At 42.2% G+C, this 16,751-nt stretch overlaps 1 protein-coding gene across 3 annotated transcripts in view; it reads right to left on the bottom strand.

Annotated features, from left to right (window-relative positions):
* Positions 1-16,751, bottom strand: part of ADGRL1 (adhesion G protein-coupled receptor L1) — a 584,175-nt gene that overhangs the window by 38,049 nt on the left and 529,375 nt on the right. For all 3 annotated transcript variants that reach the window (XM_089661220.1, XM_089661218.1, XM_089661221.1), the window contains 6 exons: positions 15,186-15,369; positions 6,021-6,143; positions 4,328-4,533; positions 2,682-2,852; positions 2,186-2,395; positions 1,860-2,080 (listed from right to left, as the gene is read on the bottom strand). In XM_089661220.1, coding sequence (XP_089517346.1) covers positions 1,860-2,080; positions 2,186-2,395; positions 2,682-2,852; positions 4,328-4,533; positions 6,021-6,143; positions 15,186-15,369 — 1,115 coding nt within the window. The remainder of the gene's footprint in view (positions 1-1,859; positions 2,081-2,185; positions 2,396-2,681; positions 2,853-4,327; positions 4,534-6,020; positions 6,144-15,185; positions 15,370-16,751) is intronic.

Genomic DNA, 16,751 nt, shown 5'->3' with positions numbered 1-16,751 from the left:
CACAGGTTAAATGCATATAAAAGCTCTTTTACCTGACAAAGTATTTATGTTTTAGTTCACTCATTCTTGAGATTTGCACAGCTCTGCCAGAAAGTAAAGTCATCCCAGAGACCTGACTTAACTCTGTTGAATTTAAGTAATACAACTAAGTCTTGTCCCCAACCCCAGCCTGTGACTTGTCAATGAAAGGAGAAGCAGCAAACTGATGCGTTCATCTCCCTTTGTTCTTTCTTTCTGAAGCATATCTAATTGGCTCCTAGACCTTTCTTTCCCTCTCCCAGTTTGGGCTCTGCTGTACAAGTAAGTAGAGGAGGGTAATACCAAGTCAAATTCAGATACTTACATTAGTTGCGTACACTTAAGAGTCTGTTTATGAAAAAAGAAATTGCTGTGCGAATACCTCAAGCATTGACGCAGCCCTTACAAATAACCACCAGAATGTGTGCAATATGTCTATTTCCTATGGTTGTCTGCTCCATTTAGCATCCATAATGCAGTGTTTTCCTGAAATCAATTATGGCCACTAGATGAAGCTGGCGATTATAGGAAAACAAACATATTATACAAACAATTCATGATGACTGTATGAATCCTTGAAACACTTGAACAGCATTTTTTTTCCTCATAAATAGACCCCTTGGTGATTTTTTTATTAAAAACTCATCTGCATTCATTTTTTATCTGCCTGGTATTCCCTGACGGAGAAGCATATGTCATACCACAAATAGCAGGAAGTAAAGCCGGCCATGGATGGATCGAATCCGGTTCGGGTGTAGCGGCAAGATCTGTCCCCCCATGAAGATCTGTCCCACAATGAAGATCTGTCCCCCTGACGCATCTGCGCATGTCACGGTTTCAGAGACGATCAAGCGATCACAGAGCTACTGTATCCGACCTCTCTCCTTTCCATGATGCTTCTATCCATCTTGCAGGAGCGTCGGCTATTCATCTGCGGGATCAATTTCAGCAGTGCGTGTACTCAGCGGTGCAGCCTAAATGGGGTTAACTGTGGCAGTTCTGTGCTATGGATGGTGATCGGCGATCGGCTACTTCTCCTGAAAACCGTGACATGCGCAGATGTGTCATGGGGACAGATCTTCATGGGGGGACAGATCTTGCCGCTACAGCAGTTCAGAATGACCCGTCCAAGATTCGAGCCATCTATGGGCAGGGTGGTTGTACTGAAGTCTATCCATCAGTAGACTTCAGCCTGTTGGATTTATTGCATGCTTCTACTGCCAGCAACTATAGAAATTGTTGTGATCTGTTAGCAGGGAAGGCTCCCCGCCAGCAGAATACAATAGCGCTGCGGGAGGGATTCCCCCATCAACACTGGCTCTGTTGATGGAGGAATTGAGGAATTGAGAGAAAATTGCATCATCTATGGCTTGCTTAAGTGCTGGACACTACACTACGGCTGGCCATACATTATACAATTATCTGGAGATTTTTGGTTTAGATTTACCAAAAACCATATAATAGGAGGACAAACCTAAACAACACTTTCAGTTGTATCCAATTAGGCAGGCCCTTGCACTAAACAGTTGAAGGTAAATCTAAAGGAAATTGGGCAGAAAATTGGAAGATAATTGTATAATGTATGGCCAGCCTAAAATACACTCTGTTAGTCAGACAGAACAACGTGTTTATTGTATTGGGCAATCTGAAAACATATTAGCACTTTATATAGTATTAGACTGCAATATTATGGAAAACAATAGGCAGATATGACTATATCGCGGGATACTGTATTTGTCAAAGGTAAAAGGTACCACTGTTGAGCACCTGTTAAGAAAAGGAGGAGCATAGCTAACTACTATTTATCAGACACAGTATTAGATGGGCAGCAGTTTACGCACGCTTTATCTGTGCCGTAGCTTCTGTAATCGACAGCTGCTGAAATCCCCACCACGAGGGCTGGGAAGACGTAGCCACAGAGGTAGTAGTACTTTCGTCGAGAGTGCTCTGTTTCAAACACCTCCACTAGCATGAGATAAAGCTGCACTCCCTCTAGACAAAGCCAGGAGAAGGCTGACAGGCTAAAGAAATGTAAGAGACCAGCCAAGATGGGGCACACCACCTGAAAGAGATGATATAACAACAAATAAGCAACAGGACAATGTTCAACCTGCCTTGTTCTTATAGCAGGAACAAGAATGAAGCTAAAAGGAAAGAAGATGCACACCTGATACTGGGTTTTGTCAATACCAGTGAGGAAGAGAAGCTCAACAAGGAAAAGGCTGATGCACAGGTTCTTGTGGATGGTGTTCCTGTCAGTCTGAAGACCTCTTAGGAAGCAGAAGGTGGAGATACAAATTCCGAGACAGACCAGAGAGATCACAATTCCCACCCATGAGATGACAGAGAGCAGCAAATCATTTATATGACCAGGATACTGAGAAACACAAGTAGACAAAAGACCACTGTCAGTTATGGGATTGTTGATGCTGTAGAACCATCAAGAAAAAACCTACTGGTGCTATGGATATAACGGTAGTGGTAACAGAAGCAGAATTCAACAATATGTGTTAGGCAATGGCAAAGATATGATTCAGACAATTAGTTAAAAAAGAAAAAAAAGTGTAAAATTAATGAGAGTAATATATCAAATACAATAACTTCAAAAAGACAGCCAAAATGCACTTCGTCAGTAGACTAAATGACAATCATGGCACTCTCACCATATCCCTCTGAGCCATTAGCACAGCAAAGTTGGTGAGGTGGTTGCATGCACAGGTTGTGTGTGTCTTGTTGGTATGGACCAAACGGCAGCCCTGCGTTGACCAGTACCCCAACATGGAGCGCTCCGAGTAATTCCAGAATGTGCAGTTGGCATTAAAGTGGTTCTTAGACTGAAAGACAAATGAAAAAGAGGCAATAGTACAATTTGCTTAATCTGTCTTCTAGTTATGAGAGATGTACACTGACCACTGGACTCACTAAAAAACCCAGAGGAGATGCAATACCTTCATGGGTGCTATTTACCAAAATTGCATGGTGCAGCTCTGCATAGAAACCAATCAGCTTCCAGATTGTATTACCAAAACTTATTTGAGCATGCTGAAGTTAGAAGCTAATTGGCTACCATGCACAGCTGCATTAGATTCTGAGTGCACCAATGTTATTAGAGGCATTTCTAGGTTACTCTTCTCCCTACTCTACACATTACATATTGAAGACCTACTAGAAGCCAGTAAAACAGGTCCTCCTTCTGTCCACAACGGCTGTAAGAGCCTCAAATTGGAGATATTGCTTTGAATATCCAACAGATCGGAAACTATCAATCATCTATGAAAGCGGTTAGAGACATTCATAGCTACTGAGAAGAGGCAATCCTTCCATAATTCTGGCTTCAGGAAGGTGTATACAGTAAATGGGGATTAAGGTTGGAAATAGGAGTCAGGTAGTGGTTCCTGTTTCCCTACTTAAACCACTATAACTGTGTGTACTCCAGAGAAAGATCCAATTACCAAAACATCCTTCATTCTACCCTTCTAATTAGATTATCAACTAACCTATTTGATATTCTACTCCTCCTTGAACCATGCATTACACATCTTCTACTCTACTAAACATATTAGTATATCATATAAGTCATATATAAAAACTGCCCTCTGTACAAGAAAAAACACTCCAACCTATATGCATTACTCACTAACACTACATTTACGTACCTGTAATCTATAAGGCCTCTTAAATATTGAAATGCATATTCAGTTCAATCTTTACTCTGCTGTACCTCTCCTCAAGTACAGAATAATATATTCATGCAATCATTTTTATGGATGAATATACCATTTGACAATATTATGTCCTAACTTGAAAAGAAAGATAGACTTTGATTTTCACTCCATGCCTAATTTACGCCTCCCAAGCAAATGTGAGGCTTACTTCACTTATACTCTATCCTCCTCACTTCATAAGTAGGATCTAATGTACCATTGTAGCTTGTCTTGCATACATCATATCCTTCTCCACCATACAATCTTTTTACAAAATCTTCAGCAAACCAAGTATACAAAGATGAAACCTTCAAAGTATTAAATGGTCAGATAGGTTATTTTTAGAATGATAGGATCAAAATGAGGTCTTAAATAATGAATGGATGAACCTGAAGGACATGTATTGTATTTCGTCTGAACTTGGTAAGTGAACGTGGACCTTTGCCCTGCTTTTGTGAAAGTCAAATGATATCATCTGATCACAAAGTCTTTTTGCTCTTTATTATATAGACCTTGGTGTTTTAAAATAAGTCATTTAGGATTTGTGTAGCTTGTGTTAGTAGTGTCTAGGAAAGTTCTCTTTTTGCTTGTCTCTTGGCTATTACCTGTAGGTGAGGTAAGGTAAAAATAACGGGTTCCACCAAGAATACTCTGCTGGACTCCTTATTCATCGAAGCAGCAATTATCTGTGAGTTTACGACCAGCGAGTGTCCAGTAGAGCCGCTTTCTCCCCCAAAACGTACGGTAGAATTTTCCGTTGACAAGAAGAGACCGAGATTGTTGTAGAGGATAAATACCACCTTCACCACCCCTGGAGAAAACATATACAATGCAAACATGCCATAAGCTACAATAAACTCACCTACCACAAATAACAGTACCCATTTTTGAGACATTACATCAGGGATTTACAAATCCCAGAAGTCAAACTACCCATGCTTCTGATAATTGCATCTGCTCCCAACTTTGTAAAGCCTTTTCTATTGCTACAAGTGGAAGCATATGTTCTCTTTCTCCTTAGAAATGCCTCCTGGCTTCTAGATTGAACTGACCAGCTCCTCCAACCTACTTGCATGTTTAATGAATCACGTTTTTGTTCTGCTGATCTGCATTTCCTTTTCAAGCCAATTAATTTGGGTCATTTCATTCATTTAATTTATTCAATGATCAGTCCACCCGAAACAGATACATTAGCTTTTGGTAGATGTTAATCGAGTGAATCACACGCTTTTTTTGTTAATGTCTTAGAGACTTTGGTAGTGGGAGCTCTCAGCTGTAGTTTGGCTCTCCTGCTTTGACATTTCACTCTTCTTTCTAAATTCTCCAAAGCTTACTATGATTAAAGTGTATCTACACCCAAGAACAAAAATATAATATATTGCAGCTCACCAGTATTTAAATGTGGTGGCTGCACTGGATTTCATTGTTCAGGTTTTTTTCATTTTTTATTTTTACCAGGAGATCCAGTAAAACATTTCCTGTCCTAGGGTGACAAAGCTCACTTGTCATACTGATTCTATGACGGAGCAGTATTCCTAGGATGGGAAGTGTGTTAGAACTACAGAGCACCCCCTCTTATTCTCTATAAGTAGGTAAGAAGCATTCTGTAGTTCACAGAGGTGTACTGGGCAGATCTAATAACACTGCTTGGGATTTAAAGAATATGCATACCCTCACCTTGTAAAACATTCCATTCCATTTAAAATAGAAATAAAAGGTAAAATATTTGTGAATACATATCAAAAACACCTTTTTCCCCTTTGTTTTATAACTGATCGAATACCCTCTGCTTTAAGATGCATAAGGAGCTCTGAGTTCTGGGTGAGGAGAAACATCAGAGTAAATGGCTGTGCAGGGTAGGACGTCAGGACAAGTCTGATCATTGGAGTAGATGAAGCTGAGTTCTTAGCAGAACTAGAGAACTGACCACGCTGTACTCTCATGCCTAGTATAATCAGTTTTTGATAGGAAAGCATAGGTACTGGCAGGGACACCAGGGATTTAAAAAAAGGATGCAATACGAAGAGAATAGGATACTCTTTCATACAAGTACATGGTACAGCAGGAACATATCAGGAATATGAAATGTTGGGTTTACATATTCTTTAACAGCAGGAAATTATGAGCTCAATGGATTTCCCTCTGGATCAACAGGTATCGTTTTAACAAATATAACAAAATGTTTTCAATAGTATATTTAACATTCCAAATGGGAGCAAACAAAAGAAAATCACTGTTTGGGATTACATACATTTTTATTAATAAAAATCCAGTGGGAAACCTGAGAAAGAATCTCACCATTGCGACTGTTCTGCTTGATAGAGTTGGCCGAAAGCTGGATAGAGCTCAGACTGTGATTGTCCTGGGGGAAAACCAGCTCAGAGACAGGACCCTCTGTGTTCACCACGGACACCTCCAGCACTGAGAGAAGAGACAGAGAGAATTGTAGAGAAGGCATAAACATCACCAACATTCGCACAGTGCTATAGAGATCACATAGACAGCAGAGACATCTCCACCATTAATATGTATTATCTTAGAGAGACTTCCATCAGTGAGAGACAAACCAGTTATTATGGCCACAAAAAACTTACTGGATCTTTCTAGATAGATAGATAAACAGATAGATAAACAGATAGATAGATAGATAGTAAGATAGATAGATAGAGAGATAGATAGATAGATAGATAGATAGATAGATAGATAGAGATAGATAGATAGATAGATAGATAGATAGATAGATAGATAGATAATAGATAGATAGATAGATAGATAGATAATAGATAGATAGATAGATAATAGATAGATAGATAGATAGATAGATAGATAGATAGATAGATAGATAGATAATAGATAGATAGATAGATAGATAGATAGATAGATAGAAAGAAAGAAAAACAAACGTGGATTTATGCAGGAAGGGGGGACTTGAGGGGGAAGAAGATTTCTCTTGGGGGGGGGGAATTTCTGCTGCGGGGAAGAGGATTTGTGCTCGGGGGAAGAAGATTTGTCCTAGGAGGAGGGTTATGGGGGGGGGGGGTGAGAGGATTTGTGCTCTACGGGGGAATTGGGGGTGAGAGATGATTTTTCTAGGAGGGGGGGGATTAGGGGAGGGGGGATAATTAGTTCTGGAAGAGGGTTTTGGAGGAATGTGCTGTGTGTGAATTTTTTGAGGGGGAGGATTTGTGCTGCAGGGAGGGGAGATATGGGATGGGTAGAGGATTAGTTCTGGGGGGCGGAAACTGGAGGGGGGAGAGGATTTTTGCTAGGAGGGGGTATATGAGAAGGAAGAAGAATTTGTGCTAGGAGAGGGAACTGGAGGGAGGAGGATTTGTTCTGGGAGGGAGGATTGGGGAGGAGCAGAGGCGGACTGATAACTCATGGGGCCCCCGGGCAATAGGGGATCATGGGGCCCCTGTGTCCTTTCCCACACTCAAAAAAGCGTATAAAAAAGGTACCAGGGGCATTTCATGGGGTCCCCTACTGAACCCGGGCCCTCGGGCAGTGCCCGAGTGCTCAAATGGTCAGTCCACCCCTGGGGAGGAGACAAACATTTGTGCTGAGTTGGATATTTATTGTGCTTGGAAAGTGGGAGACAGTGTTGCTTTTGGTGGGAATTTGACCCCTGAATTCCTTTATGTACTCGTAAACACTCTGCATTACAGTACTCATGCACTATATACATTATATTGTACATTACATACTTCTGGCCAAAATGTTCATTGCCTCAACAGTTTCTGGTCACTGATTATTCTTATGAAATTCTTCTGTAGGGTAGACTCAGACAAAGTGTTAGCGCTTTGTCTATTTTCAGTGTGTACAAAAGTATATTTAATGGAAGCCTTTAATTTTATAAAAACGATTGTGCTAAGGTTTAAACATGCTTGTGGCACAGCAATCAAAGCATATATTATTGCTACAAGGAGGCTCAGGTTTTATTTAACCATGCCCCTTTATGCCCCTCCCACTGTTAAAGCAAATACTACTCTACTTGGGGGGTCGAAAGGTTCCCCCTTATTTCTTTTACAAACCTAGAAATGCACTTGCAGAGGATATTGATTGTTACAGAGGGAATTTACAGTTTTCAGAACTTTTCAACCTGAATCCAATGTCTCCTCGTTGCCTATTTAACAACCTATGGGGCCTTCCATTTTTTAGATATCTCTGGGGTCAGTTTAACACACTCGATCCAGAACAATCAAATGCGTCCTATAGAAAAGTTTTGATGCTTTCTGGAGTCCTGTGTCCTTCATATCTGCTATCTCTGGGAAAATGATCAACCAGAATTGCTTTTTGTTTAACTCGTTTTGTAAGAACTTGCACCACTCTTGCTCTTCAACAAATTGTTTTTTTCACAACTTGTCTGCATTGGATGAATAATGCTTGTAAACCGAATCATAATTTCTAGGAAAAGTTCAAATGATTTGAAGATATGCCTGTGAGAAAGGAGAATCAGAAATATAGAGTTTGCAAAGACTTCTCCAGCACCAAGGAGATTTATAGAGATCACCAAGGCACATCCAGAACTGAGAGGGAGAAAGAAATTCAGAAATAACAAAGACATCTCCAGCACAAAGAGACAAGCTACAGAGTTTAAAAGATTACAGACATACGTCCATCAATGAGAGACAGCATACAAAGAAATAAAGGTCAGGAGAAAACATGGTAAAAGCTCCACATGCCACACAAGCAGTAACTTACACATTTATCAACGTTGAATAAATGCCAATTCCCAAATCAATAGTATCATAACAAACAAAAATGGAAATGGTATAAGGGAATTTAGCTACGCATATACCTGTACTTTATTATATCATAGGATATGCCAACTTAAAGTATTACTAAACCCAGGACCCTTCATTCATTATATCTGGTCTCCCACAGTACACAGAACATGGAAATACAATTATTGTAGTAAATATAAACTGCTAAATACCTTTTCTCATCAGCAATATATAGCAGTCTTGAGATTTCTATCAGTGTCTGGCTGAGCACTGGTTAATCTTATAGGAGGAGTTTTCATTCTCCTCTGACTGTCCTATGAAGCTGCATAACCCCTGACCCTCTGTCTGAGCAGTGCTGATTGGCCCTGTGCCATTTACATGCACCCTCCCCCACAAAAAAACAAAACTCTCTAGCAATACAGAGCAGAGTGACTCTTAGGGCTCTGTACTATCAGCAGATGGATTAGAGACTGTGGAAGAAGGAGAGACTCAGAGAAGACAGGATCAAAAAGCCTTAGGTTCCACAGTGAGTATAACAAGCATGCTTTACTGCATATACAGACAGATTTTACTGTTGTGGGTTTAGTGACACTTTAAATGTAAATCCCTTTTCAAAATAATCTCCCATAATACACATAAAATAAGATGTTGTCAACTGACATGAACATAACACCTATTCCCACATCACTCAATGAGACCTACACTCTACCTATTACATTATATGTGAAGCACAGTGGCTTAGAGGTGAGTACTTCTACCTTGCAGCATTAAGGGTATTGGTTTGAATCCCAACCGGGACACCACCTGCATGAAGTTTGCAGGTTCCCCCTGTGCTTGTGTGGATTTCCTCCCATGCTTCAAAGTCATGTTGGTGGGATAAGGAGCTCCTGCCTAAACTATCTGTAGTTTGTTTATGCATGTGAAGTAGGGACCCTAAATTGCAAGCTCCTTGAGGGGAGAAGCTGATGTAAATGTACGTGATGGTAAAGTGCTGTATCATCATTATATGAATACCTATAATAATAAGAAAGGAAAGAAAACAATCGTTTTTTAGTGAGAGAAACTGAGAACCAAGTAAATTGGTTCAAAAAAGTGCCATTGATTAGGGTAGTTGAAAAAAAACCCTCACCTCATGTGTAATAAAAGCAGAGCTCCACCCAAAAGGGGAAGTTCCACTTTAAGACCTCGTCCCTCGCTCCCCATTAAGGATTGGCACCTTTGGGGTGCGGGTTTTTGTAGCTGCTGACTTTTGCTTGTTTTACATTTTGACTGGAGCTCCACTTTAAGTACATCACATGGGCCACATTGAGATAAGCTAGGAGAAACATTAAAAAAAATATTCTTCTGGCCAACTCTCAGGTTGCTGAAATTGTAGCACCTAGGCCTTTGATAACAGCACAGCAAGGGAAAAATCTGAAGGACCATTTAGCTTTGGGTTTATGCCAACCGAAAATGAAACATGGTTGAGTAAGACTACATTTCATGCTATATGCTGGTGAGGGAATTGTACTATTTGCCCATATAATTTTGACAGAAGTCATGTGTTTGAGATTAGATCATTTATTTATTGTCAAACTAACAGAGTTCTATAACAAATCTGTTGCCCTAAACAGACCATAGGGAAAACCAAATTTCATGTAAGGATTGATGGGCATCTGTGAGATGTTGGGGTTTATTTACTAAAGCTGGAGAGTCCAAAATCAGACTCCCTTCTGCATAGAAACCAATCAGCTTCTAACCTCAGCTTGTTCAATGAAGCTTTGGCAATGAAACCTGGAAGCTGATTGGTTTCTATGCAGAAGTGAGTCTGATTTTGCACTCTCCAGCTTTAGTAAATAAACCCCGTTGTGTCTAGGACAGTTGCTAGCCTATTAGCACAACAGCATGAGAAATATCAGATTCCAAGGCCTTCTTGTAAGGGGTACTTACAACCTACAATGACCTTCATGACACGGTAACTTTGATGCTGAATTGTGAAAAAGAGACTGTGTAGATCTACCTCCTGGGTAAACTGGTTGCCAGAGAGCTTAACAATGAAATACATTTTCAGGTCTATTTATGACTTGTTATTCTGATAGCCCCTTTTTTAAGTTGACTTGGGCTGGGACAATATGGTCCACCCACTTCAGTGATTGCCATAGTCGCATACCTGCATTTTATTTGTCATAATGTAGTGCAAGTACTTATGTTTCACATTTTTCTTTGCAGGTGCTTATGGATAGAGTTGTCTTTAAGTATGGCCCCTTAAATGAATGTAGCGCCCCTCTAGATAACCAGGGGGAGCTAGCTAGAGTTTAATTTTCATTTAGGAGGACTGAGTAGTAGCCTGGGAGTGATAGTTAGTGGGGTTAAATTGAGATCAGGGCTGAGAGGCTCTACAGGTCAGTTCCCTGATACCCCCCCTGCTCTAGAGATCTTGGAAAAGATTCTAGAAGCAGTGGGCGGGGGGTGAGGAGGAGCTGGCCTGCACACTTAGGGAACCCTGGCTAATCCCCAAGCAGGAGGCTTGGCATGGGGCCAGGGCCACCCTTAAATGTGAGAGAGCCTGCTCAGCAGCAGAAGAGTTTGGGTGGGAGTCCTGGGAGGGGGCCCAGATGGGAAGGGGCTCACCTACAGGCAGAGGAGCTGGAAAGGAGGAAAGATTTAGGATTTCATCAGCCCCCAGAGCGAGGACCATCTGTGTAGCAGGGAAGGAGCGATCCAGCAAAAGGCCTGAGAGCAGCCACCGACCCATCAGCAAACAGAGAGGTCTTAGTGAGTAGATCTTCACCCCGAGCCAGAATGGGGAAGGAGAGCATTAGTGGGAAACTGGATTAGCTTGCTACCCAGGACTATCTTATATTTCAAGTGAGAGGCACTGGATCCCCTGCCCATAGATTCCTTCAGGCAGCTGCATAGAAGAGTATCTGGAGCTTGGGGTGGTACACCAGGAGATGCTGGCTATCTCTCCAAGAAGATAATTTTTGCTGTTAAAGAGACTTGTACATAGTTCCAGGAAAATTGTCCTCAGTTGCCATTAACTTGGGCATCCCATACATCCCTTACCACATCCAAGTTCAAATCCCCTAAAAAAATCCCCAAAAAACAAGCTCAAGGACTGGTTACTGTCTCCTGGAAGCAAGCATGTGTTGCCTGGCTGTGCAGGACTATAGGGGGACCCAAAACTCAGCAACTCTTAGGGGGGTAGTTCTACATGAGGTATGTTTGAGCTGTACCATATGCTAGCGGGGGTGACTCCAAAGCACACAGGCACAGGAGTGGCAATATTCATGAAGACTCAACTGACTGATTGTCTGAGGATCCCCACAAGTCATCACACTTATAGATATCAGTCATTTGGGCTTCCGATCATGGACTGTCTGCTCTGCCTATGTCTTCTTGAGCACTGGAAGCATGCAGTGTGCCCCAAGAATTATAAACTAGCATATTCCTCACTGTTAGCTGGGCTTTCAAGTTATGAAGAATTTCTAGCCATAATGAGATTGTGCCTTTGCCATTATTCAAACTACAAGATTGGATTTATGAATATACACATATAAAAATGTTTGATGGTTACAGTCAGGTTACTTTCAGAGATGAAGCGAACCATAGCTGTTGGTATATATATATATATGCATCAACTTGACATACACTGAGCTGCCAAAGCTGGATTGGACTTTGTTCTTGTAAGCAAGCTTTCTTTATATGATAAATGGCGAATATATATTAAGATTCATGGCTGATTTTTAAGAATCTCTATTTCAGTGTCACCATGTGTATAAACAACCACATGTGAGGGGGTGTTGAATGCACAACTGAACTGTTCACATTTGATCTAATTTATGTGGTGTGATACCAGCTATGAATTCTGGGATATAAAAGTTTATTCTTGGCTTAAAGGATAAGTTCACCTTTCATAACATGTTACACCCATATTCAGGGTTTAACATGTTATGAAAGGACTGGCCCCCGCGCCTCATTGCTCCCCCGCTTTGACAGCTAGTGGGAGATCTTCTCATCCTGCTAGTTGTCAAAATTAAAAAAAAACATGGTGGTGCGGAGCTCCGCCTGCCCAGCTGCGTCACTCATTCACAGTATTATGTGAGCAGGGGAGGACTGACAACTCATGGGGCCCCCGGGCAATAGGGGATCATGGGGCCCCTGTGTCCTTGTCCAAACTCAAAAAAGCCTATGAAAAAGGTACCAGGGGCATCTCATGGGGCCCCCTACTGACCCTGGGCCCTCGGGCAGTGCCCGAGTTTCCAAATGGTCAGTCCGCCCCTGTCTGTGAGTATAGCCATAGCGGCTCTCGGCTTGTTCTCCATTGATTCTTCTTTTCAGAGTGTATTGGCTTCCTTATATGGGATGTATAGGCAAACAGATGTACTGACAGGTCTGCAGGAGTCCTGCACGGCACCAGCGATCTGCTGATTGCTTGTGCAATGCTTTCCAAGTTCCTGCAACAAAAAATAATATTTGCACATTTTTTTACCTGCAAAAAAACGTGCTTTTATTATTTTTTTGGCAAAGGGTGAACTTATCCTTTAGGAAGTCTCTCACTATTTAGTAATGTGATGGTATTATCAAGTATATCCCATCCTAGTGTGGATATTTCAGCTATTTGATGATTTCATCTCTTATTATCTTGCTCTTTTTCTATCATATGTTACTGTATTGGGTAGAGTGTGCGTCTCGTCATGTTCATGAAGGAATAGAGGTTGTGTTCATGTCATCCGACAATGTTGGCAGGTTATTGTATGTTAATGATAGGAGATTATCTTGGAGAGGGATTTACACACAGCTTGCTATATCACATGGTGTTATAAAGTATGTTTTAGCTATATTCCCTTATACCTTTTTCTATTTTGTTTTTTGAAGATTCACAGTAAAGATCACTGAGACACCTGACAGAGCATACAGAGTTAAGCTATCCGTAGATATTAGAAATTGTTGGATGTGCATGCATTGTTCAAATGTCTCATGATGCCTCTATACTGAAGTCATCTCGCCACACAAATGTTGATTTTTAGGACAACTGAGCAGATAGAGAGAGCAGCGTACAGCTCAGGTAATACAGAAACAATAATGATCAATACAAGTTTTCAAATTTTGTTCATACTCACTCATACTTATTTATTGCTAGTGATACTCGGATTGGCTGCATATTTAGCAAAGAATAGTCTGTGTATGATCAGCCTAAATTAAAGTATATCTATAGCCAAAACTTTTTATAATTTTGGATAGGGGGGGGCTATAATCGAAAGGGACTATACTCCAGACTTCTACATTTACTGTGAGATTATGATGACCCAAATCCCAATATTGCTAAAGATTGAGCTTCTTTCCTTGATCCCAGGCAGGGCCGGTGCTTCCACTAGGCCAGGTGTAGGCAACCTGTGGCTCTCCAGCTGTTGCAGGACTACAAGTTCCATCATGCCTCTGCAAGTCATAGCTGTAACTGTCAGTTTTGTAATGTTGCAATGCCTCATGGGAAATGTAGTTCCACAACAGCTAGAGAGCCGCAGGTTGCCTACCCCTCCACTAGGCAAACTAGGCAGCCGCCTAGGGCGCACTGCCACCTAGGGGGATCTGGGCGCAGCACAGGCCGGCACTCTCTCTGTGTGGGACGCTGCCACATCATGAATGATCCTTCAGGTGAAGGGAAGGGCGGCAGAGGGGAGGAAGAAAGAACAGAGGAAGATGCTGGGAGTTTGGAGCCAGTGTAGCAGCTGAGCTGCCACTCCTTCCAGTGTTCCTCTCAGACTCGGTTTCTTACTGGAAGCAGTGGCTGCTAATCACTGTGGAGTTCCAGCCCTTCTCTTTCCATTCATCAGCAGAGGCTGAGCTTCGCCTGTGGAGGAAGGTAATGTCTGACTCTGATGTATGGTGTCTATGTCAGTGTGACCCGGCCAGTCAGGTCCATCCATAACATGTGCGATGTGTCAGTGAGTGATGACATCATCACAATCCCACAGCCTGCTCTTTTAGTGCCTGCTGATCTGTGTTAGTGTTGGTGTGTTGTGTCAGATCTGGCACTCTGTGGGATCGCTCAGTTTAGGTGTTCTCTGTGTGTGTGGGCGGGACTTCCTGGTGTCACAGCATTTTATCTCCCCCCATTGCCTCGGGAAGTCCAGCCTGGGATCTGTCAGTGTGGATCCATCATCCTCCACTCACTGCAACTGTCACCCTGCCACTGCCAACCACAGATACAGTCCGTCCATGACACTGATTTTGTCTTTAATATTGGTGCTGGTGGCATCTTATGGAACTTATTTTGCAAATTAAAAGAAATTTAGCAGTTTCATGTTTAGTTGATTTAATATTTCCTACTGTTTCAACGGGGGGGGGGGGGGGAGTGCAATTAGCTGGTCTTGCCTAGGAAGCAAAATATTTTAGCACCGGTCCTGATCCCAGGCCCTACAAAATTAGTCAAGATGTCTTCTGGCACTTTCTAGTTGCAGCCAGGACGGTCATACCCTCTTATTGGAATTCTACAACCACATCTTCCCCGGCTGAATGGGTAAATGAGCTAGACTCAACAAATATGTCATAATACAAAACCAAGAAAAGTGCCTAAGGAACTTTGTGTCTCACAAAGTCCCTTGGGCACTTTTCTTGGTTTTGTATTATTGCATTTCTTATGCAACTGAGTCACATCATGCCCACACACATCAGCCCTCTATTTTGATTATTGTCAACAAATATGTCATTACCTGGTAAATCTGAAAATAAGAAAATTTTGGGCTTGTTGCAGGCTTACCGACATTAGTCCGAGCGGTCTGAAAGCGGGCAGGCTCTTTGACATTGTCAGCCACTAGAAAAGCTCCTTCTTCCAATATGTCCAGTAACATGGTAGCAGCATGCTCCTGCTCTGTGGTATTCATATCTCGCCATGAGGGTAACGCTTCTGGCCGTAAGAGGTTATCTACTGTTTCCACCACCGCCTTTAAACAAAAAACATATATAAGCTAAGTATAACTGTCTGTAAAAGACCCGATTGCTTAATAGAAAATACTCACACCCAAAATATAGCTGCATATATACTGTATTTAGCACAGCAATACTGAAAATTCATGCTCAGAGTGTAACTGTATTGTAACAGCTTATTTTGGTAAAAGAAATACACCAAATACAGCTGCTTATATATCAACCAACTTTAAGGGTCCATTCATACCAGATTTGCTGGCACATTTTTTTTAATGCATGACGTTGCAAGGGCCTGTAAAGAATAAGGTATATAAGTGGAAGCAGATCGAACTGACGGGTGTATTTATCAAACAAGGCATTTTCAGGAGGCTGCGCTGCCCCAGGCAAAATGGACACATGTGGCAGTTGACAGAGGAAGGAGAAGCAAGTGAGGAACTCCTGAGGATGGTGTTGAGGAGTAGGGTCATCTCCAGAGAACCTCCTCGCAGGAGGAGCTGTTATGTTTGCAACAGTCTCCTCTGGGATCCACGAGAGGCTACGGGCTGCTGGATGTCAGACTTTCCCTCTTGTCCTGATCATGGCTTCGGCGGTGCCTGGTGGATATCATTCTGTGAGCTGTGCAGGTGGCGGATGTCATTCTGTGGGCTGAGCCAGTAGTGCAGGGGTGTCAAACTGACGGCCCTCCAGCTGTTGTGACACTACAAGTCCCATCATGCCTTTACCTTTGGGAGTCATACTTGTAACTGCCAATCTTGCAATGCCTCATGGGACTTGTAGTTTGGCAACAGCTGGAGGGCGGCCAGGTTGACACCTGTGCGGTAGTGGATGTCATTCTGTGGGCTGTGCCGATGAGTGCTAGAACAACCCTCTCTCTCACCTTCTCTCCCTCTCCCCCCCCCCCCATCCATTACGATGCCATCACTGGCTCCAGTTTGGATGGGGAGGGGGGTGTCAAATTTTACTCTTGCCTAGGGCAGCATGAAACCAAAATACACCACTGCACACTGGTGCTTTGCACTGATATGTGTAGAGCAAGCCTTACTTTTTTTCAGCACGGCATTACACAATGCATGATAATGTCTGTTAGCACAGTGCAACATGCATCAGCACACAGAGAAAAAACAGCAGACCAGCACAAGTTTGGCTCCTCTGCCATGCCATAGACCTTTGGCACATGAAAAGAAAAGCGCATACACAATGCACCACAGTGAAGCATGCCAATGCACATCAACTTACAAAGAAGCTGGTTCCAAATCAGGATTGTTCTTTGCAGTATCCCACCCCGTTTGGTCTGCTTTCCCATTCCTGTCAAGCTTTCCAGCCATTAGCACTCTTATTCCTTGCTGACAGTAGTAACAGGCCAGAGAACCTAAAAATACTTGGCACCATTTCTACTATT

The sequence above is a fragment of the Staurois parvus genome, unplaced genomic scaffold, assembly GCF_062004578.1.
Source record: "Staurois parvus isolate SC_StPar_1 unplaced genomic scaffold, SC_StPar_1.0 ptg001328l, whole genome shotgun sequence".
NCBI classification, from domain to species: domain Eukaryota; kingdom Metazoa; phylum Chordata; class Amphibia; order Anura; family Ranidae; genus Staurois; species Staurois parvus.
This window is presented reverse-complemented; position numbering and strand designations above follow the sequence as displayed.